Source organism: Dermochelys coriacea, chromosome 1 (assembly GCF_009764565.3).
Source record: "Dermochelys coriacea isolate rDerCor1 chromosome 1, rDerCor1.pri.v4, whole genome shotgun sequence".
NCBI lineage: Eukaryota > Metazoa > Chordata > Testudines > Dermochelyidae > Dermochelys > Dermochelys coriacea.
Genome location: NC_050068.2, coordinates 2,071,936 through 2,098,607, shown reverse-complemented (window position 1 = coordinate 2,098,607; position 26,672 = coordinate 2,071,936). Strand labels below are relative to the sequence as shown.

Below are 26,672 nucleotides of genomic sequence, written 5' to 3'. Positions count from 1 at the left end.
CGTTCATGATTTTATTGGTATCTTTAATAAAATTACTAAAAGATAAATGCTCTTGTAATTGTCTGTGTTATTTGCTTGTGGTTTACTGTATTCCTTTGGGCTCCGGATCTAAAACAAACTGAGATAACTCCATTGAATACATTCGATGAAGTGAGCTGAAAGCTTATGCTCAAATAAATTTGTTAGTCTCCAAGGTGCCACAAGTACTCCTTTTCTTTTTTGCGAATACAGACTAACACGGCTGCTACTCTGAAACCTGAGATGACTCTGTTGAACTTAAGACTGTAGCCGCCAGAGCTGAAACCAGGGAAGTGTGATAAACTTTAAATAGAATAAAAAGAAACAAATCTAAGACTTGAATACATTAGTCAGGATTCGAATGAGCAATATCTCACCCTGACTGATGATACAAGCAGGCTCGCACATTCCTGAGGCACAGGGTGCATCTGCCTTGCAGCCTGGGTCCCCCTTCCCCATTCAAAATCCTTTGTTTTCCCGACGTTCTTTCAGTGTTGGGCTGTGGGGGGAGTGAAGACAAGTGATGATGCCACTCCGCATCTTTTATAATTTCTTCCAGCTTGCTGGAAAGTCTGCGCATGTGACATGGGAGGTCCACTCCCATTGGCCAAACTTTCTCCATTGTATCCATGCTCCCTCTGAGGAGGCTTCCTTATTCAGAGTTCCTGTGTTAGTGGATTCTTCCCTGGATAGATGCAAATTATAGAAATTAACACTCTCTGGCTACTCTATTGTCATACCCAAATGCCTGCTTTGGGGTGTTCCCAGCCTCACACCACACATAGCAAGATTTCATAATGTCACATACAATGATAGCAATGAGCTATTCATATTCAGCAGATCAAGACTTTTAGAATGATATCTCACAAGGCATACCTAGTGCAAAACTTATAATTCCATTGCCATGAGAAATATGATGAGATAACTGGCTCTGAGGATGAGGGGAAAGGACTGGACGTGATATTCCTTGACTTTAGCAAAGCTTTTGATAGGGTGTGCCTGCAGAAAGTGCTCAGGTCTCTTGATCTCTCTGTCTACTACTATTCATGCCAGCTGTGCATTTACAGGGTGTCAGGCCCTATGCAGATCTAGGTATTATCCCTAGTTTTCTTAGTAATCAACTATAATTTTTAAATATACACAAATGCACAGAGCAGCCAATCCTCTCTCACTCAGCAGAGAGCCCAAGAGTTCTCATCTCCCTTTGGGAAGGTCCCTTAATTATTGTTAATCCAATAACAGGGTAAAGAACACAGAAGCACAGACATAGAAAAAGACGTATTGGCTAGAGTGCCTCCGGTGTCCAGCCTGTTTCCATTCACACACCGCTCCTCCCCTAAAGGCTGAGTGAACCCTGCAGGGATTACACAGAACTATATTATAAACAGTGCACATCTCTGTGTCAGCTCTCGGCGTGGGATGATCCCGCAGATGCTGGGGTGAGAGATTTGTGGGACACAACTACGTGAGGGGAATTCCTAGGGAAGACACTTCGTTCTCAGGATTCACAGGTACCCATCTCCTGCTGAGGAGCTCACCTCTCTGACAAAACCAATAGAACATGGGCGGGATGGGATAGAGATTAGATCTGTCATCCTTTTCCACTCTGCACATCCATTAAACATCCCAGGTCTCTGGACATAGGTGGTGAGTTTGCTTCAGTTTCACTGGCCAAATTATCCCTCTTTGCTGCACCCTTAACTCCAAGCTGATGACCTCCAGCCCCAATGTGTCTGTATTTCAGTGACACTGTGGATCCTTCAGCATGAAAGGTGTTAGCAGATGTCTGATACAAGGCCAAATTTGGAGGCCATGGCCCATAGTTTGCTAAGGCCCCACCGAGGCAAAAGTTTCCTTGGAAGTAGAACTGAGAAAAGACCTCAGGAGCGAGATGTGTATTAACACACAGACAATATCACCTCCCCCTCTTGCATTTCAGGGCTTGGCTGTTAATGAGTAACAGGGACGGGAGCTGTTACCTGACTTTAATTTGCTGGAAAGCATGGAGGTGATAGCACTCCTCACTGGAACAATTAAACAATTTTTTCAATATGTGCAAGACATGTTTTCTCCTAGATTTATTAATGAAGTCAGCTGAACTGTTATGCCTGAAACATTCAAACCAGAAGCAGAAACCCAGTATGGGAATTTTTTAGTCCAAACAGTAACAGTTTGGTAAACTTATAAGCAACTGAAAATAAGGTCTTCAAATTGAACATGCCAGACTGCCCTAACTAAAAGTCGTGCCACCATCACCACCTACAATGGCCAATCCAGAAGAAAATAAGAACATATGAATAGCCATACTTGGTCAGGCCAAAGGTCCATCTAGCCTAGTCTCCTCTCTTCTGACGGTGGCCAGTGCCAGGTGCCCCAGAGGGAATGAACACAACAGGTATCATCAAGTGATCTATCCCTGTTGCTCATTCCCAGTCTCTTGCAAACAGCGGCTAGGGACACTTTCCTGCACATCCTAGCTTATTGCCATTGATGGACCTATCCTCCATGAACTTATCTAGTTCTATTTTGAACCCTGTTATAGTCTTTGCCTTCACAACATCCTCTGTCAAGGAGTTCCACAGACAGTGCATTGTGTGAAAAAATACTTACTTTGATTTGTTTTAAACCTGCTGCCTATTAATTTCATTTGGTCACCCCTAGTTCATGTGTTATAAGAAGGAATAAATGGCACTTCCTTATTGACTTTCTCTACAGGAGTCATGATTTTACAGCCCTCAGGCATGTCCTCCCTTAGTCTTGTCTTTTCCAAACTGAAAAGTCACAGTCTTATTAATCTCTCATCACACAGAAGTGCTTCCATACCCCTAATAATTTTTGTTGCTGTTTTCTTAACCTTTTTTAATTTCAATATATATATTTTTTTGAGATGAGGTGACCACATCTGCACACAGTATTCAAGATGTGGGCACAAAATGGGTTTATACAGAGGCAATATGATATTTTCTGTATTATTATCTGTCCCTTTCTTAATTATTCCCAACATTGTGTTTGCTTTTTTGACTGCAGCTGCACATGGAGTGGACGGTTTCAGAGAAATATCTACAATGACTTCAAGATCTCATTCTTGAGTGGTAATTTAGCCCCCATCATTTTATATGTGTAGCTGGGAATTTGCTTTCCACTGTGCATTACTTTGCATTTATCAACATGAAATTTCATCTGGCATTTGGTTGCCCAGTCACCCAGTTTTGAGAGATCTTTTAATAACTCTTCACAGCTATTTTTAGAAATTTTGTATCATTTTCAAATTTTGCCACCTCACTCTTTACCCCTTTTCACAGATTATTTATGAATATGTTGAATAGGACTGGTCCCAGAACAGACCCCTGGGGGACATCAGGATTTACCTCTCTCCATTCTGAAAACTGACCATTTATACTATCCTTTGTTTCCTATCTTTTAGCCAGTTACCAATTCATGAGAGGACCTTCCCTCTTATCCCATGACAGCTTAATTTGCTTAAGCACATTTGGTGAGGGACCTTGTCAAAGGCTTTCTGAAAATCTATGTACCCTATATCCACCAGACCCCCCTTGCCCACAGGCTCGTTGACCCTCTCAAAGGATTCTCGTAGATTGGTGAGGCATCATTTTCCTTTACACATGTTGACTCTTCCCAAACAAATAATGTTTATCTACATGTCTGACAATATTGTTCTTTACTATAGTTTCAACTGGTTTGCCTGGGACTGAAGTCAGGCTTACTGTCCTGTAATTGCCGACATCACCTGTAGAGCCATTTTTAAAAATTGGCATCACATTTGCTATCCTCCAGCCATGTGGTATAGAAGCTGATTTAAATGATAGGTTACAGACTACAGTTAAAAGAAAAGGAGTACTTGGGGCACCTTAGAGACTAACAAATTCATTAGAGCATAAGCTTTCGTGAGCTACAGCTCACTCTCTCGAAAGCTTATGCTCTAATAAATTTGTTAGTCTCTAAGGTGCCACAAGTACTCCTTTTCTTTTTGCGAATACAGACTAACACGGCTGCTACTCTGAGACTACAGTTAGTAGTTTTCCCATCTGGTCCTGGTGACTACTTCTTACTTTTTTAATTTATAAATTTGTTCCAAAACTTCCTTTAATGACACCTCAATCTGGGACAATTCCTCAGATTTGTCACCTAAAAAGAATGGCTCACATTTGGGACTCTCCCTCACATCCTCAGCCATGAAGACCAATGCAAAGTATTCATTTAGTTTCTCACAATGGTTTTATTGTCCCTAAGTTCCCCTTTTTCATCTTCATCGTCTAATGGCCCCACTGGTTGTTTAGCAGGCTTCCAGCTTCTGATGTACTTAAATAAAATTGTGCTCCTAGATTTTGGGTCTTTGGGGTATTGTTCTTTTTTTTTTGGCCTTGCTAGTTATATTTTTACACTTCATTTGCCAGAGAGTTTATGCTACTTTTTGTTCTCCTCAATAGAATTTAACTTCCACTCTTTAAACAATGCCTTTTTTCCTCTCACTGCTTCCCTTACTTTTTTGATTAGCCAATGTGGCACATTTTTGGTTCTCGTTTTATGTTTTTTAATTTGGGGTATACATTCAAGATGAGCCTCTATTATGGTGTCTTTAAAAAGTTTCCACACACCGCTAGCAGGGATTTCAGATTTGGCGCTGTACCATTTAATTTCTATTTAATGAACCTCCTTGTTTTTGTGTAGTTCCCCTTTCCGAATTTGAACACTACATTACTGGGCTGCTGTGGTGTTTTCCCTGGTACAGGAATGCTAAATTCAATAACATTATGGTCACTATTACCAAGCAGCCCAGCCATATTCAGCTCTTGGACCAGATCCTGTTCTCCACTTCTTACTACATCAAGAATTGCCTCTCTTCTTGTGGGTTTCAGGACCAGCTGCTCCAAGAACTAGTCATTTAAGGTGTCAAGAAACTTTATCTCTGCATCCTGTCCTCAGGTGACATGTAGCCAGTCAATATGGGGATAGTTGAAATCCCTCATTATTAATTAGTCTTTTATTTTAATAACCTGTTTAATCTCGCTGAGCATTTCATAGTCACGATCACCATCCTAGTGAGGTGGTCTCTAATATATCCCTACCACTATATTCTTATGATTAGACATGGAATTACTATCCATAGAGATAGTACAGTTTGGTTCAGTTAAGATTTGTACTTGATTCTACATTTTCTTTCACATATAGTGCCACTTCCCCACCAGCATGACCTGTTCTGTCCTTCCGATATATTTTGTACCCTGGTATTACTATACCCCATTGATTATCCTCATTCCACCAAGTTTCTGTGGTGCCTCTGATATCAATATCCTCATTTAATATGAGGTACTCTAGTTCACCCATTTTATTATTTAGAATTTTAGCATTGGCATAGAAGCACTTTAAAATCTGAAGTCCTTTTAGCTGTCTGCCATTACATGATGTAATTGAATGGGACACTTTTTCATTTCATTGTTTTTCATCAGATCCTGCCTATATTTTATCATTTTCCATCATCTCATCATCACTAGGACTTAGAGAATCTCCATTAATAGAGCCTCCCCTTAGGGATGTCTTTGTCCGAACCATGTGTTCCTCTGCACCTGTCGTCTTCCCCCAACCCTTAGTTTAAAAACTGCTCTATGACCTTTTTAACGTTAAGTGCCAGCAATCTGGTTCCATTTTGGTTCAGGTGGAGCCCCTCCTTCCTCTATAGGCTCCCCTTTTCCCCAAAGTTTCCCCATTTGTGAATCCCATTCAGCTAAACACTTTGATCCAATATGTCAGTGCCAATGAGTTCCACAGGCTAAATATGGATTCTGTTAAGAATTTTCTTTTCTCACTGTAATATGTTCAGACTTTCAATGTAATTGAATGTTCCCTTGTTCTTGTTATGAGACACAGTAAACACTATTGCCTGATCTAGTTTCTTAATTGATAGATTCACAGGGTTCAAGGTCAGAAGGGACCATTAAATCATCCAATGTGTCCTCCTGTATAACACACGCTATTAAATTTTACCCAGTTTCCCCAGTATTCATCTCCATGACTTGTATTTGACTAAGTCCTGCTCCTCACTAGATTACATTGTAGAATCATAGAGACTTAGGATAAGAAGAGACCTCAAGGGTCATCTAGTCTAACCACCTGCCATGATGCACGATTTATTATGACTATACCATCTCAGACAGATGACCTTCCCTTCTCCTTTAGAAAACCTCCAGTGAAGGAACTTCCACAACCTCCCTAGGCATCTGTTCAATTGTTCTCCTATTCTTACAGTTAGAAAATTTTTCCAGATATTTCATCTAAATCTGCTATGCTGTAGTTTGAACCTATTGCCTCTTCTCTTGCCCTCTGTGGCAAAATAGGACTACTTTCCTCCAGCTTTTTATGGCAGCCTTCCAACTATTTGAAGACTGCTATCATGACCGCCGCTTAATCTCAACTTTTTGAAAGTAAACTTGCCTGGTTCCTTCTGCCTTTGCTCATATGGCTTGTATTTCCTCCCTTTGATCATCTTTGTCACTCGCCTCTGGATCCTCTCCAGGTAATCTACATCCTTTCTATAAGCAGTGCCAAAATTGGACTCACCACTCTAACTAAGGACTAACCAGCGCTGAATAGAGCGGTACTATATCCTACTGTGACTTGCATGCTATGCCTCCACTAATACAATCTAACATTGCATTTGCCTTTTTTTGAAGCGTCAGAAAGAATCCAAACCTCTGAGAGATGTAGTTATATCAACCTAACCCCTCTGTAGACACCATGAGGTCGTCCCACAATCTAGCTACCACTTCTCAGGGAAGTGGATTACATACACTGATGGGAACCCCAGCCGTCAGTATTAGTATCTACACTGAATCACTATGGCAGTGCCACTGTAGCATTCTAAGTGTAGAGAATCCCTCAAGCAGATCTTCTAGAAGAGGATCCAGTCTGGATCTGCTGACATGGGGAGTTGGAGAATCCACCACTTCCTATCGCAGTTTGTTCCAACGGTTAATTACCCCAGCTTCCAGCCATTGGTTCTTGCTCTATCTTTCTCTGATAGATTACAGAGCCCATTATTACTATTTAAGATGAATAAATGAAATTCTTTAAGTCTTTCTCTGTCCAGCATTTTCTCCTTCCTCCAATAATTTTGTGGCTCTTTTCTGCACCCTCTCCAATTTTTCAACATCCCTTTTGAAATATGGACCCTGCAATTCGACGAGTGAATTTCTCCCTTGTGCAGAGATAAAATCCTTCCCCTGCTCCAACTCACAACTCCCTTGTTTATGCATCCAAGGATCGCATCAGTCTTTTTGGCTACATCATCGCACTGGGAGCTTACGATGAGTTGGTTGCCCACAGGGACCCCATATCCTTTTCAGGGTCCCCATATTCCTTAATACAGTGCCCTAGTCTGTGGGTCAGGCCTCCATTCCCTGTTCAGAGAGGATCACTTTGTATATGACTATATTAAAACATTTTCTTTGCATGGGCCCAGCTCAACAAAACACACCAGATCAATCAGTATGCCTGCCCTGGCCTCCTCATTGTAACCATTCTGCCAATCTTTGGGTCGTACACAAATTTAATCTGCAGTGGTTTTCTATTTGCTTCCAGATCATTGATGAAAATATTGAATAGGATCAGGCATAGAACTGATCCCTGAAGAACCCCATTAAAACATCAAAATTTGCTGACAATGGCCCAATGACAACTGCTTTCTGGGATCTGTCAGTTCGGCAGTTTTAAGTCCATTTTACATGTGCTCAACTGATATTCTACAGTGTTCATTTTTTATCAGGATGTTTTCCCCTACTAAATCCAATGCCACAGAGAAATCAAAGTCTATTGCATCTGCATCATTCCTTTGATCAACCATGATGAGAGACATGTTCTCTCATTAAAGGATGAAATCATACTGCTTCTTTCCAAATGCAGAACAAATTTTTTTTTTTGAACACATCTTCTTTTTCTGAAAGATTAACATCGCTGCTTTCACTTTGCCACTGAACCGGGATTTGTCCAAAATTCTGTATTTTCTTGATTATGGAATCGTGACTTTTTGAATATCTAATGAACTCTTCTGAAAGAACTCTCGTTCTTTTTTTTTCATTTTCATTCCTGTTTTTCTGTCTAATTTTTTTCTCCCAATCAGTTTTGCTGATAATTTGCTTCAGCTTTGGGGAATTAACCTATTTGAAGCAATAAGGGTCTCCTCTATCATATGCCCCCTTCTTTGTCTCTTCTCTAAACTAAACAGTCACAGACTTTTCCATCTGTCTGCATCTGGCAACCCTTTTAGAGAGACTGGGTAACCAAAACTGAGTTCATATCCAGAGCAGGTTATTCTTCATCCCATTCCTTAGGCATCCAAACATTGTCTTTGTTTTGGTCACTGCTGTGAACAAGCAGGTGTTTCCATGGAGCTGCTATCAATGACTCCCAATGACTTTTCCCTGAGGTATGTTCTAGTTGGAATATTTTCACTTGGCACATGTCTTGGCAATGTTTTTTTTCTCCACTATCAGATTTTGAGCAATCAGGTGAATGCAGAACTCACTACAGCATGGGATTGTTAGCCTGGCTTTCATTGCATTAAGGAACAATGATGGATAACCAGTATTCACACTCATGTTTACTACTGGTGCCTAAGATTTCTCAGACCATGAAATGTAGGAATTATTGATGCAAGAAGCCCCATAAAATATGGAATTGGCAATAGTAGGGTCAGTTGTTCATAATTCATTTATCTGAATGATGAAAATATCATTTTTCAGGTTGTGAAGAGTGACCAATCTCCCTCACCCATGAGAACAGCCTCCAATAGCGTACGTTGTGTCTCATATTAACATTGTCTCTCCATCCAGGAATTTGTAGTACTACCATCACCATAGAGCCTGGGCACACATAAGAAGCCAGGAGAACATACGTACATGCAGGAGACACCGTTCTGCCTCAGAGTAGGACACCTTCTCCCCTACTCCATGTCAGATTTCAACACAACCGACTTCACCAACCCCTCCACCTTCATCCTGCTGGGCATTCCTGGCCTGGAGGCAGCCCATGTCTGGATCTCCATCCCCTTCTGCACCATGTATGCCATAGCCGTCTTGGGGAACTTCACCATCCTGTTCATTGTGAAGACAGAGCCGAGTCTCCATGGGCCCATGTACTATTTTCTATTCATGCTGGCCGTCACTGACCTAATCATATCTATGACCATCATGCCCAAAATGCTGGCAATATACTGGTTCAGTTCCAGGGAGATCTATTTCAGTGCCTGCCTCACCCAGCTGTACTTCCTTCATTGTTTCTCAGTGATGGAGTCTGGGATCTTCGTGGCCATGGCTTTTGATCGCTATGTGGCCATCTGCCATCCCCTGAGACATTCCACCATCCTGACAAACTCTGTGGTGGCCAAGATCGGCCTGGCCGTGTTGCTGCGTGGTGGCATGCTTGCATTGCCCTTTCCCTTCCTAGTGAGGCAGTGGCCATATTGCAAAACCAACATCATCCCCCAACCGTACTGTGCCCACATGGCTGTGGTGAAGCTGGCCTGCGCTGACACCCATGCCAGTAGTTATTATGGTCTCTTTGTGGTATTATGTTTGATTGGTCTGGATGTGAGTTTTATTTCCCTGTCCTATACCCAGATCCTCAGAGTCATCTTCAGCCTCCCCACAAAGGACGCCCGGATAAAGACTTTTGAGACCTGTATCTCCCACCTCTGTGCCATCTTTGTCTTTTACATCCCAAATCTCTTCTTCTCCTTCATGTACAGATTTGCCCAGAATGTGCCCCTGCATTTACACATTCTCATTGCCAATGTGTACCTCTTGATGCCCCCCATGCTAAACCCCATCATCTACGGGGTGAGGACCAAACAGATCCGGGACAGGCTGCTCCGGCTCTGTACTCATTAAGGGACCTAAAGTTTTCTCCTGGTGCTCTGGCTCTCAGACTGAGCTCCATGCAGAGCTGGCTGGTGATATGGTGCTGGGCCCCCTTCCCTGAATCACTTACATGGTAGTCAGAGTGATATTATGTCTTTTCCTGGCCTTGCTGTGCTGTGTCAGTGTGACAAACTGGGGAATCAGTCTATGTACAAGTTACGCCCTACCCCCCTATTCCTTCAAGGCTCTGCTCCCTGACCCACCTATCTCCCCATCAGCCTTGATCGGTTAGGGGTTCTCAGACTACGCCTCCTGAATGGGGCCATGAAGGTCAGGAATGTTTTTTGTGTGCATGTGCATCCTTATGTGCATCCATGTGTGTGTGTGTGTGTGTATGTGAGTCTTTGTGTATGTGTGCATGTGGGTCCGTGTGTTTGTCTGTCCAGATCTGTGTACCCATGTGTATGTACACATGCATCTGTTTGTGTGTGTGTGTGTGCATATGTGTGTGTGTGTGAGAAAGTGGTCCATGTCTGTGTGCATATGCATCTGTGTGTGTGTGTGTGTGTGTGTGTGTGTGGTCATGTGCATGCATCTGACTGTGCACATGCATCCATGTGTGTGTGCGTGCACGTGAATGCATGTGCATCCATGTGTATGTGTGTGTGCATGTGCGTCCGGGTGTGCTCATGTTTATGTTTGCATGTGCACCTGTGTGTGTGTGTGTGTGTGTGTGCATGCACTCATGTACTTCCATGTGTGTGTTTGCATGTGCATCTGTGTTGCACCCTCAGAATATCCCCTAGCCCAGAGGTTTAGCACCTTCACCTGGACTTTGAGAAACCCACTTCCAAATCCCTGGTCCACTGAAAGTTTATTTGTGCAAAATGGAACAGCTCCAGCCACGGAGACTGAGAGCTCCACCCAGAATAGCCATTTGCCTGCTGTGCAGGGCACACATGTGTGACGTGGGAGACCTGTATTTCAGTCCCTGCTCCGAATCAGGTAGAGCAGAGATTTTGGATCTTGTTCCTCCACAACTCTCTTGGATACCTAAGGAAATGTGCTGACCTGTCCTAGGCACCTTGCTCCAGAAGAGGGCTCATAGCTGACAGTCCCATGTGGAAATAGGAACCTATCTCTAGCTCATCATCCAGGCTCCAGATCAGTGGAAGTAAGGTGCTTAAGAACCATGTGAATCACTAGAAAATCTCCTCATTGGATGAATATTCCCCATGGATATCTCCATTCTGAGACCTATCAATTAGCCAGTTCTCACTCCATCTAATAAGTGCTCTATTGATACTCTCTGATGCTAGATATGCAGACAGTGTTGGCAACGGGTGTTAGGGGGCTTATTTCTTCACCCACTTACTTCCCTGGTCCTTCTCACATGAACAGAGAGCAAAAATCCCCAAGTCCAAAGGTGCAAACAATTCAATGTTTATTGGGGTGAACTTCCAGCAAGCATGATTCCAGTTTCCTTCCTTAGTGTCCCCCTTCCCAGCTCTGACACCACAGAGCCTTACACCTGTGTCCCTTTTCCCATTCCCCCCCTTAGCAAAACATGATTCCAATTTCCCCACACCCATTCCCTGTTCCCATTCCCCCCCACCCCCACCCACTCACTTCCTGATTGACTGCAGACTATATAGTAAAACTTGAGTTCTGCTTAGCTATACCTTAACCAATCATTTTCCTGAAATTTAACTAACCAATCCTAATATATTGTAACATGATTATGTAACCAATTATATCCCACCATCTTAATTAGTTTATACCCTGCAAAATTAATTATACAGCAGACAGAAACAATCACAGAACCAGACAGAGATTATACATACAAGCAATAGGGAAAGGGGGACTACAGTGATAGAACAAACACAGAAGTGAGGATTTCACATCCCAGCTATTGATAAGTGAGTTCTTGCCAGACAGGATGCTGTCAAACCAAGTTTCCTTTTACATCTTCTAGGCACTTCCCTTTCTCTGGAGGCGACGGGCATTATCAGGACAGGATTGTATCCTAACAGCCCCATAGCACCTGATTTCAGTGTGACTAGGTTGGGATGTGAGGAGGTGACCGGTCGCTTCCCAGCTTATGGCTGCCCCTGCTGCTTAGCCAGAGATCTTAGCCTGAGCACCGGGCCTCAGACTGTCACAGGGAGAGAAGAACCTTACACCGGCAGACAGTGATTTTGATTCTTTCTTTTATCCCTCTAGAATTAGCCAAGTGATAAGAATACACCTAAATTCTTAGCGTCTAGGCCTTTACAGACAGGCCTGAATATCTATATCCTAACAGGGTTTGTTGCAGGGATTGGTTCCTGGGTTGAAAATGTCAGCCTGGAGATCCTCAGCCTTCATCAGCCACACATTTCGCTCCTATCCATGGGAGATGAGGTACCTATTGTTCCATAGAACTGCAGCTTTGTAGCAAGCCTGACACCACAACACCACCACAAAGGCTATGGAACAGAAGAGGGCAACAGCAGCTGCTCTCCAAGTGCCCACATCTTTCGAGCAGCCTCCAGCCCTGTCTATGAAGCTGCCACCCGATCACCAATCCTACCATACAGGTTAATACCAAGCAGGTTGCATTTTCAGGCAGCTTGATGGTAATGGCCAGAGACTTTGTTTTACCTGGATTAATAACCAGACTAAGGTGCACTGCTTCATGCCCAGCCAGATCAGCTTCCAGATGCAGTGATTCACAGTGCTACACCTTCAGTTGCCACTGAAGTTGATGGAATAACAGCCCTTTGTATGCTTGTAACTGGTACGTAGGATGGGATGCACATTAGAAGTGGAAGAGAGAGGAAGGCGTTGGTGGGGCATGGAGGGTGACTTAAAAAGGAAAGGGAGAGATGGACCTAAATGAATACAGAGAGAAAAGATGGGACAAAACCCACTAAAACAGGGACTTCCTGCCTCTGCAGTTCTGGGGAGCACTTTCCAAGGGAGAAGAGAAATCCTCTTCCTGACCCCAAACCAGTACTGACTGGTTGAGGAAACATTTCCTTCAGGGGAGTCCAGCTGGGTCAGTCCAGAAACCAGAGCACTTTGAGAAACACTGAGGGCAGAGTAGCCACATTTTGGTGAAGAGAACGTCTTGTGGACACCTCCCTTCCCGACTCCACTCCTCTTTGTGGTTCTTAACTCTATCAGATATCAGCTCTCTCTGGTAAACTGCTGATGGAAGCTTGATGTGATGAGTTGGATCACAGAAAACACCTGGGGGTTGCCAACTGATGTGCCAAGACTAGTTCCGCTCCTGCTTTCCTGCCCTGTCAGTTTAGGATTTCAGTCTGGTATGAGCCAGACCCCCTAGCCTGCTGCAAACCCAGACACAGGTCTGAACCACGTCCCCTAACAGCTATAGGCTTAACTGAAAACAGCTTACAGAAGTGTGCCTCTCCTTAACACTCAGATGCCCAACTCCCAATGGGGTCCAAACCCTAAAGAAATCCATTTTAACCTGTATTAAGCTTATATAGGGTAAACTCATAAATTGTTCGCCCTCTGTAACACTGATAGAGAGATATGCACAGCTGTTGCCTCCCCCTCCCCCTCTCATCCCAGGTATTAATACATATTCTGGATTAATTAATAAGTAAAAAAATGATTTTATTAAATACAGAAAGTAGGATTTAAGTGGTTCCACGTAATAACAGACAGAACAAAGTGAATTACCAAGGAAAATTTAAAAAACCACGCAAGTCTATGTCTAGTATGGTAATAAAACTGAATACAGATAAAAACATCACCAGTTCCAGTAAGCTTTCTTTTACAGACTAATCTCCTTCTAGCCTGAGTCCAGCAATCACTCACACCCCCTCTAGCTAACATCTATAAACAGGTTCAAAGCTTCTCACAGCAGGGAAACCATAATAAACCTGGTCTGCTGGGTGAAAGGGGAAACTGAATCACACCACCTCATGGCATTGATGAATATCTGTGTTGAGATATCACCAGTTGGAAAACTACAATGTTAAACAATGCTGCACAGACATTAAGAGAGTTTTTTCTAATGACCCTAAGAAGGCGCACTTGCTGACTTTTGAGATCACTAGACTGATCTACCAAGTGTTGGAGGGACACAGAATTTGCAAGAATGCCTGTGGGTAACATTAAAAAAGTTTGCAACACTTGGGAGTTCTATGGTCAAAAAATAGATAAGTCCTATGGCACACTGCCACTACATTAGTCATTGACAAACACTCCTGCAGGAAACTAAGGGGCAAGTTCTGACATTATGTGCCCCAAAGCAGCACCCTCGCATCCCCATATTTACCATGGAGATATGATTACAATGTGTTTTATATAAAGTTTGTATGTAATGAATCAATAGAAAAGTTATCATTTGCTGAACATGATTACCCTATTTGTATGCATGTATTCTTTTTGTACCTAAAGTTATAAGTATTGACTATGTACCAGTATTTCAAATGTGTTTGCTTTTCGGTAACAGCCACAATGTAGTTCACATCCCATCTAGACAGCATATTATGAGTGAACCATTCAAGATAATGGTGCATTAAGAAACACAATAGGCCTTAGAAGAAGATTATCCCCATCTGATGGATGTTCCTTTGTATGTTCTAGCAAGGATATGCTAATGGCCCCTGCTATGAATTATAGAAGCATGCAAGGGCATGTGACCAGCTCATGTGACACTGGACTCCGTCTTGTGCCTGAACTTTTCCACTAACTGCACTGGGGGCTTTTGCTTGGAAAAATGAAGTTTCCTCTTCATGGGAGAAGCTTTACTGTGGGAAAGCAACATCGTCACTTGGCCTCACTCCCCCCACAACTCAATACCCGGAACCACCTTAAGAATTAGGGCCGAACTGAGGATGTTGTCCCAAGCTGAAGGGATTTCTAGCCTGTGTATGAAAGATGGGTGGGCTGTTTGTCCCATCAAGGTAAGACACTCCTTGATTCAAATCCTGTCTCACGTATAGAACTTAGATATTGATTTTGTTTATTTCTTAAGTAACCAGCCTTGATCTGTTCTCTATAACTTATAATGACTTAAAATTCATCTTTCTGTACTTAGTTCATCTGCTTTCTATTTATTTACCTAAAACAGTGTGTTATTTGAAGTATAAAGGGAAATCTGCTCAGGAACAGGGGCTGGTGAATTATCGTCTCCACATTGAGGGAAGGGGGCAGGACAATAAACTTACACTGGTCAGTCTTCTGACAAGGGCAAGACAGTACAGCTCTGAGGTCCTAGGCTGGGGAGCTGGGGGAACTGGCTGGAGCCTCTCTATGGTTGGTTCATGAGTGGCAAGTAAAAATTATCATGTAACTTCATGTGTGTGTTTCTCTGTCTGTGTATGACTGTGTAAGTGCAAGACCTGGAGGGGCTTGCAGCTTTTCACAACCTCACAGGCTGTTTCAGGTTGCAACCTACAGAAGTCCATCATGCCTACCCAATGAACAGGCCCTACGACAGTATGAATCCATTTTCCGCTTATCATGTGCTCAGTTACTGATGGAGAAACCATTTTTATGGCAGAAAACTCAGAACTCCTGGATCTGTCATTCTCTGTTTGATTTTTGCCAAGTTATGTCTCCCTGTACCTCTGTTTACCTATGAATATAATGGGGATATGTTCATAGTGACTTTCCTTTGCTAAATCTTTGGAAGATCCTTCAATGAAAGGTTCTACATGGTATGATTATAGTTACTGATGAGAATTACTGAACTCTGATCCCATAGCGAAAATCCCTTTTGCCTACAGAAAGAGTATGTGCCACCCCTCAGTCATCTTTCTCCAGACCTGTCTGTCTACTATCTATCTATCCATCCTGGGGATTTAGACAACATCAGAGCATATAAGACCTAGTCACTTTCCCTAGGTTTCTTAGGAATCAACTATAATTTTTAAATATACACAAATACACAGAGCAGCTAATTCTTCTCAGACTCAGTGGAGAGCCCAAGAGTTCTCATCTCCCTTTGGGAAGGTCTCATAATTACAGGTTGTTGTTAAAGCTGAATAACAAACACAGAAGTAGAGACATGGAAACAGAGACATGAGCTAGAGATGTTTCAGAGTAGCAGCCGTGTTAGTCTGTATTCGCAAAAAGAAAAGGAGTACTTGTGGCACCTTAGAGACTAACAAATTTATTAGAGCATAAGCTTTCGTGAGCTATAGCTCACTTCATCGGATGCATTTGGTGGAAAAAACAGACGGGCGATTGATATACACACACAGAGAACATGAAACAATGGGTTTATCATACACACTGTAAGGAGAGTGATCACTTAAGATAAGCTTAAGTGATCTGTCTCCTTACAGTGTGTATGATAAACCCATTGTTTCATGTTCTCTGTGTGTGTATATCAATCTGCCCTCTGTTTTTTCCACCAAATGCATCCGATGAAGTGAGCTATAGCTCACGAAAGCTTATGCTCTAATAAATTTGTTAGTCTCTAAGGTGCCACAAGTACTCCTTTTCTTTTTATGAGCTAGAGAGTATCTGGTCTCCTACCTGTTTACATCCAGATGCTGCTTCTCCCCTAGAGGCTGAGCGAACCCCATTGGGTTTGCACAGAGCTATATTATAAACAATGCACACCACTGTGAGCTCTCAGTGTGGGATGTTGCTGCAGATGCTGGGGTGAGAGAGGAGTGGGACACGCATACCTGAGGGGGATTCCCAGAGAAGACGATTCTGTCTCAGAAATCACAACTATCACAACCATCTCTTTCGGTTCAACAAACCAAGTGCAATGTATGCATGATGGGACAGACAATAGGTCTGTATTCATTTCTGCTCTGCACAGACACTAAACATCCCAGGGCCATTGCCAAGGTGCTGAATTTAATCTAGTATCATGGGTTAAAATGCCCCTCTTTGCTGTGCCCCTCGGTGATGGGCTCCAGCCCTAAACTGGCTTCATTTCAGTGGCACAGTGGATCCTTCAGGATGAAAGTTGTTAGTAGACATCCAGAACAAGGCCAGATCCAGAGGTCACGGGCCGTAGTTTGCTCTGGCCCCCGTGAAGCACAATGGCAGCCCCAGTGTCATGTTTTAAGTGTCGTCCAGAAAAAAATCCAGTCTGGAGTAAGTATTGAGTAAAACCTCAGGAGCCAGCTCTGTGTTTATGCAGAGACACTGTCACTTCCTCTTCTTGCAATTTAGGGCTTTGGCTGTTAACGGGGTGGTGTGGGTGGGCGGGTGTTACCAGACTTCATCTGCTGAAAAACATGGAGGTGCTAGGGCTCCTCACTTACTTAAATATGACAATTTTTCAACATGGGCAAGACATCTTCTCCCGGAGCTTCATTCCAGAAGTCGGCTGAACTGTTATGCCTGATACTTTCAATATTCAATTCAGCCATAAGGAGACACCCAGTGTGGGAAATTTCAGGTTAATGTTTGGCAAACTTATACCCAACTGAAAATGAAGTGTTGTCATTCAAGGTGTCAGACAGACTGAACTATTCCATTAAAACTATGGAGGAACGTTGCCACATAGATCAAGAGGCAATGAGTTTGAACTACAGCATAGCAGATTTAGATTTTATCTCCGATAAACTTCCCAACTGTAAGAACAGGTGGCCAATGGAACAGACACCCAGGGAGGTTGTGGAAAGTCCTTCAGTGGACGTTTTCAACAGGAGGCTGGATAGTCATCTGTCTTGGATGGTTTAGACATGATGTGTAGGAATTATTGAACAGGAAGCACCATAAAATATGGAATTAGCATTGGTAGGGTCAGTTCTTCATAATTCATTTATCTGAATAATGAAAATGTCATTAAGAGCGACCTATCTGCTTCCCCTAGGAGAACAGCCCCCAGTAGGGCATGTAGTTTCTCATATTCACATTGTCTCTCCACCCAGATATTTGTACTGCGACCAACACCTTAGACCCTTGGCACATACAGGAAGTCAGTGTGTCATAAATATAAAGGGAAGGGTAAACACCTTTAAAATCCCTCCTGGCCAGAGGAAAAACCCTTTCACCTGTAAAGGGTTAAGAAGCTAGGATAACCTCGTTGGCACCTGACCACAATGACCAATGAGGAGACAAGATACTTTCAAAGCTGGAGGGGAGGAGAAACAAAGGGTCTGTCTGTCTGTCTGTGTGATGCTTTTGCCGGGGACAGAACAGGAATGGTGTCTTAGAACTTAGTAAGTAATCGAGCTAGAGATGCGTTAGATTCTATTAGTTTTAAATGACTGATAAAATAAGCTGTGCTGAATGGAATGGATATTTCTGTTTTTGTGTCTTTTTGTAACTTTAGGTTTTACCTAGAAGAATTCTCTATGTTTTGAATCTAATTACCCTGTAAGGTATTTATCATCCTGATTTTACAGAGGTAATTCTTTTATTTTTTCTTCTATTAAAATTCTTCTTTTAAGAACCTGATTGCTTTTTCATTGTTCTTAAGATCCAAGGGTTTGGGTCTGTGGTCACCTATGCAAATTGGTGAGGATTTTTATCAAGCCTTCCCCAGGAAAGGGGATGTAGGGTTTGGGGAGGATTTTGGGGGGAAAGATGTTTCCAAGTGGGCTCTTTCCCTGTTATATATCTGTTAGACGCTTGGTGGTGGCAGCAATAAAGTCCAAGGGAAAAAGGAAAATAGTTTGTACCTTGGGGAAGTTTTACCGTAAGCTGGTAAAAATAAGCTTAGGAGGTTTTCATGCAGGTCCCCACATCTGTACCCTCGAGTTTGGAGTGGGGAAGGAACCTTGACAGTCCTGCTTTGAGCAGGGAGTTGGACTAGATGACCTCCTGAGGTCACTTCCAACCCTGATATTCTATGATTCTACATCCAAGTAGTTTTTCAGAGATCAGGATCACACCAGTGATGGAATAAACTGCTAGCTTGGAAAAGTATCTCTAGAAATAAAAAAGCAGATTGGGGATTACTAGTCCTTGTTCAGAGGTTTTTTTGTTAGAAATCCAGTGCAGAGAAATGAAGACAATACAGAGATGTATCGGGGATCCTTTTACATTCTCTGCCCTGTGCTTGGAATATTACTGTCCCAAACAAAGCCCATTCCAGTACATCGCTAACATGAATAACATCGGACACAAGGATGATACATGCAGATACACAGGAGAATCATACTTAGCAAATCATAACTTTCCCATTGACACCTGATGGGACGTACTTTATAGAACCTTTGTTGCAATTATATAACCGTGGTAGCAACAATGATAAAAATGGTCATATTCAATTATACAGCATCACACCATGTTATCGCCCCCTGACGGTGCAACAGCTAATAGCCACCTAAGCAAGGGGCATTGCCTGGGTTCTAGCAGGGCAAGCAGCTTGAACACTAGAGCTACTTGAGGATAGGAAGAGCAGATAAAAATCTGTTTTACCACAGGGAGCCTGCTTCCTGTACAAAGAAAGGAGGAAAGAGGTTTTTTAAAAGTGAGAGGTGGACATCAGTGAACTTAGCTGTTTCCTCCAAGCATCACCAGCCAGTCCACTTGGCTTTGAACAACCTGCCCATAAGGGGTTCTTTTGAATGTCCCTGTGTTTTCTGGGACTATCCCAAGGACATAACTCCTGGGATGGGTTCCCTGGGGTGCAAACAGGACTGTGGGATAGCTGAGCCCTCTGTCCCAGCAACCTGGGGTATCCCTCTCTCACTGAATGTCTGGTCTTGTGAGGTATGCCAAACAGTGGGGAAACCCCAAGACCAGGTCAAAGCCCCTCTCCAGACACTCCCCATAATTGAGGTTCCATTTAAGCAAGTAGCTGTGGATATTCTAGGTCCTTTTCTGAAAAAGACACCCAGAGGAGAGCAGTACATACTAACTTTCATGGATTTTTACACCCGATGGTCGGAAGCAGTAGCTCTAAGCAACACCAGGGCTAAAAGTGTGTGCCAGGCATTAACAGAATTTTTTCCAGGGTAGGTTGGCCCTCCGACATCCTCAGAGATTAGGGAACTAATTTTCTGTCAGGGACCATGAAAAGCCTGTGGGAAGTTCATGGGTTGAACCACTTGGTTGCCACCCCTTACTACCATTAAACAAATGGCCTGGTGGAGACGTTTAGTGGAACTTTGGGGGCCATGACACATACATTCGTAAATGAGCAATCTAATGATTGGGACCGAGTGTTGCAGCAGTTGCTCTTTGCCTACAGAGCTGTACCACATCCCAGTTTAGACTTTTCACCATTTGAACTTGTATATGGCCACGAGGTTAAGGGGTCATTACAATTGGTAAAGCAGCAAGGGGAGGGGTTTACACTTTCTGCAGGAATATTCTGGACTTTGTAGTCAACCTTCAAAACACCCTCCAAACAACTTTAGCCCTTGCTAGAGAAAACCTAAAAGAGGCTCAGGAAGAGCAAAAAGCTTGGTGTGATAAACATGCCAGAGAGTGGTCCTTCAAGGTATGGGACCAGGTCATGGTCTTAAAGGCACTCCAGGCCCGTAAAATGGAAGAGTAGTGGGAATGGCCATTCATAGTCCAAGAGCTCCTGGGAGCTGTTAATTGTCTCTTAGCACCCCCCCCCCCAACTGAAAGCCTAAGGTGTACCATATTAATTCTCTAAAACCCTTTTATTCCAGAAAATTAAAGGTTTGTCAGTTTACAGCCCAAGGAGGAGATGACACTGTGTGGCCTGAAGGTGTCTCCTACTAATGAAAAAGTGATGGTGGCGTGGAAGAGATGAACCTCTCCATGAACCTTGGGCATATGTAGCAACAGCAGATCCAGGAGCTGTGCACTAGCTACATGTTGACATTATCAGCCACCCCCCAGGACTGACTGAACAGGCATACCACTCCATTGACACAGGTAATGCTCACCCAAATAAAGCCCAACCTTACTGGGTGTCTCCTCAAGCTAAAACTGCTATAGAACGGGCGGTCCAGGATATGCTACAGATGGGTTTAATCCACTCCTCTAGCAGTGCATGGGCATCTCCAGTGGTTCTAGTTCCCAAACCAGATGGGGAGATACGTATTTGCCTGGACTTCTGTAAATGCTAAATGCTGTAACTCGCCAGGCAACTATCCAATGCCATGCACAGAGCTATTGGAGAAACTGGGATATGCCCATTTCATCTCTACCTTAGACTTAAACAAGGGGTACTGGAAAGTACCACTGGATGACTCCGCCATGGAAAGGTCAGGCTTCATCGCTCATGTAGGGATGTATGAATTTAATGTGCTCCCTTTCGGGCTGCGGAATGCACCCACCACCTTCCAAAAACTTGTAGATGGTCTCCTAGCGGGATTAGGAGAATATGCAGGCACCTATCTTGACAATGTGGCCATCTTTTCTGATGCATGGGCAGAACACCTGGAGCATTTACAAAAAGTCTTTGAGTGCATAAGGGAGGCAGGACTAACTGTTAAGGCTAAGAAGTGTCAAATAGGCCTTAACAGAGTGACTTACCTTGGACTCCAGGTTGGTCAAGGAACTATCAACCCCCTACAGGCCAAGGTGGATGTATCTGGAAAAGCTACGTCCATATGGTTGGGGATGGCATTTCCATCTGCAAACCGACCATGCCGCACTACAGTGGCCTCATACCACCAAGGGAAATAACAAAAAACTTCTTTGGTGCAGTTTAGCTATCCAGGATTTTGATATTGAAATAGGACACATTTCAGGAGCTTCTAACAAAGTGGCTGATGCACTCTCCTGTAAAAGGTTTCAGAGTCCGCAAAAAAAAAGGAGTACTTGTGGCACGTTAGAGATTTACAAATTTATTTGAGCATTAGCTTCCGTGAGCTTCAGATCACTTTATCGGATGCATGGAAAATACAGTGGGGAGATTTTATATACACCAAGAACATGAAACAATGGGTGTTACCATACAGACTGTAACAAGAGTGATCAGGTAAAGGTGAGCTATTACCAGCAGGAGAGCATGGGCGGGGGGACGGACCTTTTTTAGTGATAATCAAGGTGGACCATTTCCTACAGTTGACAAGAATGTGTGAGGAACAGTAGGGGAGGGGAGGAGGAATAAACATGGGGAAATAGTTTTACTTTGTGTAATGACACATCCACTCCCAGACTTTATTCAAGCCTAAGTTAATTGTATCCAGTTTGCAAATTAATTCCAATTCAGCAGTCTCTCGTTGGAGTCTGGTTTTGAAGTTTTTTTGTTGAAGAATTGCCACTTTTAGGTCTGTAATTGAGTGACCAAGAGATTGAAGTGTTCTCCGACTGGTTTTTGAATGTTATAATTCTTGACGTCTGATTTGTGTCCATTTATTCTTTTAAGTAGAGACAGTCCAGTATGGCCAATGTACATGGCAGAGGGGCATTGCTGGCACGTGATGGCATATATCACATCAGTAGATGCGCAGGTGAAGGAGCCTCTGATAGTGTGGCTGATGTGATTAGGCCCTATGATGGTATCCCCTGAATAGATATGTGGACAGAGTTGGCAACGGGCTTTGTTGCAAGGATAGGTTCCTGGGTTAGTGGTTCTGTTGTGTGGTGTGTGATTGCTGGTGAGTATTTGCTTCAGGCTGTCCATAATCAATGACTGGCCTTTCTCCCAAGATCTGTGAGAGTGATGGGTCGTCCTTCAGGATAGGTTGTAGATCCTTGATGATGCGTTGGAGAGGTTTTAGTTGGGGGCTGAAGGTGATGGCTAGTGGCGTTGTGTTATTTTCTTTGTTGGGCCTGTCCTGTAGTAAGTAACTTCTGGCTACTCTTCTGACTCTGTCAATTTGTTTCTTCACTTCAGCAGGTGGGTATTGTAGTTGTAAGAATGTTTGAAAGAGATATTGTAGATGTTTGTCTCTGTCTGAGACGGGGCAAATGTGGTTGTATCATGGAGCTTGGCTGTAGACAATGGATTGTGTGGTGTGTTCTGGATGAAAGCTGGAGTCATGTAGGTAAGCATAGCAGTCAGTAGGTTTCTGGTATAGGGTGGTGTTTATGTGGCCATCGCTTATTAGCACCATAGTGTCCAGAATCAACTGGTTAAAATCTTCCTTGAGATGTGGAAAATATTGTTCGTCTTTATACAGTTAGTAGTATATCTAGAGATGCATTTGTCTTATACATTTTGCTTTCTCTCAGAGCTCCAGGAAGAAATTACAGCCAGTGTTTCACACTATCTGTGATTTGGGGGGGCGTGTCATAAATAGAAAGGGAAGGGGTTAAGGAGCTCTATAAAATCCTTTACCTGTAAAGGGTTCAGAAGCTCAGGTAACCTGGCTGTCACCTGACCCAAATGACCAATCAGGGGACAAGATACTTTCAAATCTGCAGGGCGGGGAGGGTTTGGTCCGTCTATGTGATGCTTCTGCTGGGAACAGATCAATAAAGCAAGCCTTCCAATTCCTACAGAGTTAGTAAGTAATCTAGCTAGAAAATGCGTTAGATTTTCTTTTGTTTTGGCTTGTGAAATTCACTGTGCTGGAGGGAATGTGTATTCCTGTTTTTGTGTCTTTTTGTAATTTAAGGTTTTGCCGAGAGGGATTCTCTTTGTTTTAAATCTGACTGCCTGTCAGATTATCTTCCATTCTGATCTGACAGAGTTGTTCTTTTATCTTTTCTTTGGGCTTCTAATAATGTTCTGTTTTTTAAGAATCTGATTGGGGTTTTTAGTGTCCCTAAAAACCCAAGGCTGTTCTGTGCTCATGTTGTTTATTCTCAAGCCACCCCAGGAAAGGGGGTGTAGGGCTTGGGGGATATTAGGGGGGAGATAGGGTTCCAAGTGGCCCTCCCAAAATGTTTCTTTGAATCACTTGGTGGTGGCAGCATTTACCTAATCCAAAGTACAAGGGGGAATTTGTGCCTTGGGGAGTTTTTAACCTAAGCTGGTAAAAATAAGTTAGGGAATCTTTCATGCAGGTCCTCACGTCTGTACCCTATAGTTCAGAGTGGGGAGGGAACCCTGACATGTGCTGACATGGCATTAGCGGAAAAGGCAGAAGCAGGAAGCATTTCTTTTTTTGATAGATAAGTTGCCATATTTTCCCTTCCCTGTTGCTTGTAAGAATTGATAAGCCCTGCAGCTGCATGAGAAATGTAGTCGTCTAATGAATACCCTTTCTATAAAAGAAGTGTTTTCTCCCCCCCCCCGTTCCTTTCCCAGCTCCACACACGAGCCCTGCATCATGGCCCTTTCCTCCCTCTCCCGAGAACTGCTCATTGCCCCTTCCTTCCTCCACTGACAACCCCTGATTAGGGAAATTTGTAGCAACAGATTGTTGCAGAGAAATTTATTTTCAAGGTAAAAATGCCTATATAACATACATGCAAGGGCATGTGACCAGCTCATGTGACACTGGACTCCATCTTGTGCCTGAACTTTTCCACTAACTATGCTGGTATCTGTTTGGTACAATGAAGTTCCCTCCATATGGAAGAAGCTATTTTACAATTATTGTACCAATTTACAAATCCTAAGAGGGATGCGCTATGAGTAATGTGGAATATGTAAATAAAATGACAGATTTGATGGGAAAGTGGACAAAGGGTAAAGGTATTTTAAGCTTTGAAGGAATGGTTGATGTTTCTGCTCAGGAACATTTCTTAAGTGTATGTTAAGATGATGTAAAACAGTGTCTGTGGGACAAAAGGGTGAAAACTGTAGATGAGATGGCTTCTCTAGCTGACAATTTTGAGCAGACACAAGCATCTATTGTGAATAAACCACAGACAGAGAGGTTTACAGTTTCTGGGAAGCATGTTCTGTTTTACCCCATTCCTCTAAGCTCCACAGAGGGCTAGCGAACATGCAAAGTCCCCTTACATCCTCACTTCAGCAGACCCTAGCATACAAGACACCAAAGATAACCTTAGACCAGGGGTGGCCATCCTGAGCCTGAGAAGGAGCCAGAATTTACCAATGTACATTGCCAAAGAGCCACAATAATACGTCAGCAGCCCCCATCAGCTACCTCACCCCGCTCTCAGTGTCTCCAACCCACTGGCAGCCCCAATGATCAGCACCTCCTCCTCCCACCCAATACCTCCCGATCAGCTGTTTTGTGGTGTGCAGGTGGCTCTGGGGGGGAGAAGCAAGGGCATGGCAGGCTCAGGGAAAGGGTGAAGTGGGGGCAGGGCCTGTGCCAGAGCCAGGGGCTGAGCAGGGAGCACCCTCCGGCACATTGGAAAGTTGGCACCTGCAGCTCCAGGCCTGCAGTTGGTGCCTATACAAGGAGCCGCATACTAACTTCTGAGGAGCTGCATGTGGCTCTGGAGCCACAGGTTGGCCACCCCTGCCTTAGACTGAGAGCCCTACTGAAGGGGACACTGCGGGGAAAGGAAAAAAAGTAACTAAATACACGCTAGGGTTCATGAAGGAATTGAACGACCCAGTGGATGTTGAACAAACCAAATTGTTCAAGCAAAAGGCATGGTATAATAAAAATACATGGAAACAACTACCTGTGATAAAAGATTTGGTGATGGTGTTAAATCTGACGATGCAAAGTTTGTTCCTAATGGTAAACCTTATAACAAAGAATTTGGTATTGATGGTAAATCCTATAAAAAATTGTAACATGCATGATTTTGGGGAAAAGCATTCAGCCAAGAAGTCCTATAGGGATACTGCTTCTCAGCTAACTTCTGTAAACAGGTTCAGAGCTTCTCTCAGCAAGGAAACAATAATAAAAATAGTCTGCTGGGTGAAAGGGGAAACTGAATCACACCACCTCATGGCATTGATGAATATCTATGTTGAGATATCACCGGTTGGAAAACAACGTTAAGCAATGCTGCACAGAGATTACTAGAGTTTTCTCGTAACCCAGAGAAGGCACACTTGTTGAATTTTTGGGATCACTAGACTGACTACACAGTGTTGAAAGGTACACCGAACTTTGCAAGATCACCTGTGGGTAATATCACAATGCTCGCAACATTTGGGAGTTCTATGGTCAAAACCTAATTAAGGCCTTTGGCACACTGCCACTGCATTAGTCACTCACAAACACTCCTGCAGTAAACTTAGGGGCGAGAAATGACATTATGTGCCCCAAAGCAACACCCTAGCATCCCCATATTTACCATAGTGATATGATTATGATATGTTTTATATAAAGTTTGTTGTGTAAGGTATCAATGGAATAGTTATGATTTGCTGAATATGATTACACAATTTGTATGCGTGTATTATTTTTGTACCTAAAATGTTTGAGCCAGGATATGGATAATGGCCCCTGCTATGAATTATCCAAGCATGCAAGGGCATGTGACCAGCTCATGTGACACTGGACTCCATCTTGTGCCTGAACTTTTCCATTAACTGCGCTGGGGGCTTTTGCTTGGAAAAATGAAGTTCCCTCCACATGGCAGAAGCTGTAATGTGGGAAAGCGACATCGTCACTTGGCGTCACTCCCCCCACAACTCAACACCCGGAACCATCTCAGGAATAAGGACTGTACTGGGTATGTTGTCCCAAGCTGAAGGGATTTCTAGCCTGTGTATGAAAGATGGGTGGGCTGTTTGTCCCATCAGGGTAAGACACTCCTTGATTCAAATCCTGTCTTGCGTGCAGAACTTAGATTGTAATTTTGGTTATTTCTTAAGTAACCAACTTTGATCTGTTCTCTAAAAGTTATAATGACTTAAAATCCATCTTTCTGTACTTAGTACATCTGCTTTCTATTTATTTACCTAAAACAGTGTGTTATTTGAAGTATAAAGGGAAATCTGCTCAGGAAAAGGGGCTGGTGCATTGTCCTCTCCACATTGAGGGAAGGGGGCAGGGCAATAAACTTACACTGGTCAGTCTTCCAACAAGGGCAAGACAGTACAGCTCTGAGGTCCTAGGCTGGGGAGCTGGGGGAACTGGCTGGAGCCTC

At 43.3% G+C, this 26,672-nt stretch overlaps 1 protein-coding gene across 1 annotated transcript; it reads left to right on the top strand.

The window, feature by feature from the left end:
* Positions 1 to 8,930: 8,930 nt before the first annotated feature.
* Positions 8,931 to 10,014, top strand: LOC119849628 (olfactory receptor 52R1-like). The gene has a single exon (XM_038386607.2). It carries the CDS (start codon positions 8,931 to 8,933, stop codon positions 9,918 to 9,920), a length of 990 nt encoding a protein of 329 aa, XP_038242535.1. The 3' UTR covers positions 9,921 to 10,014.
* Positions 10,015 to 26,672: the final 16,658 nt, after the last annotated feature.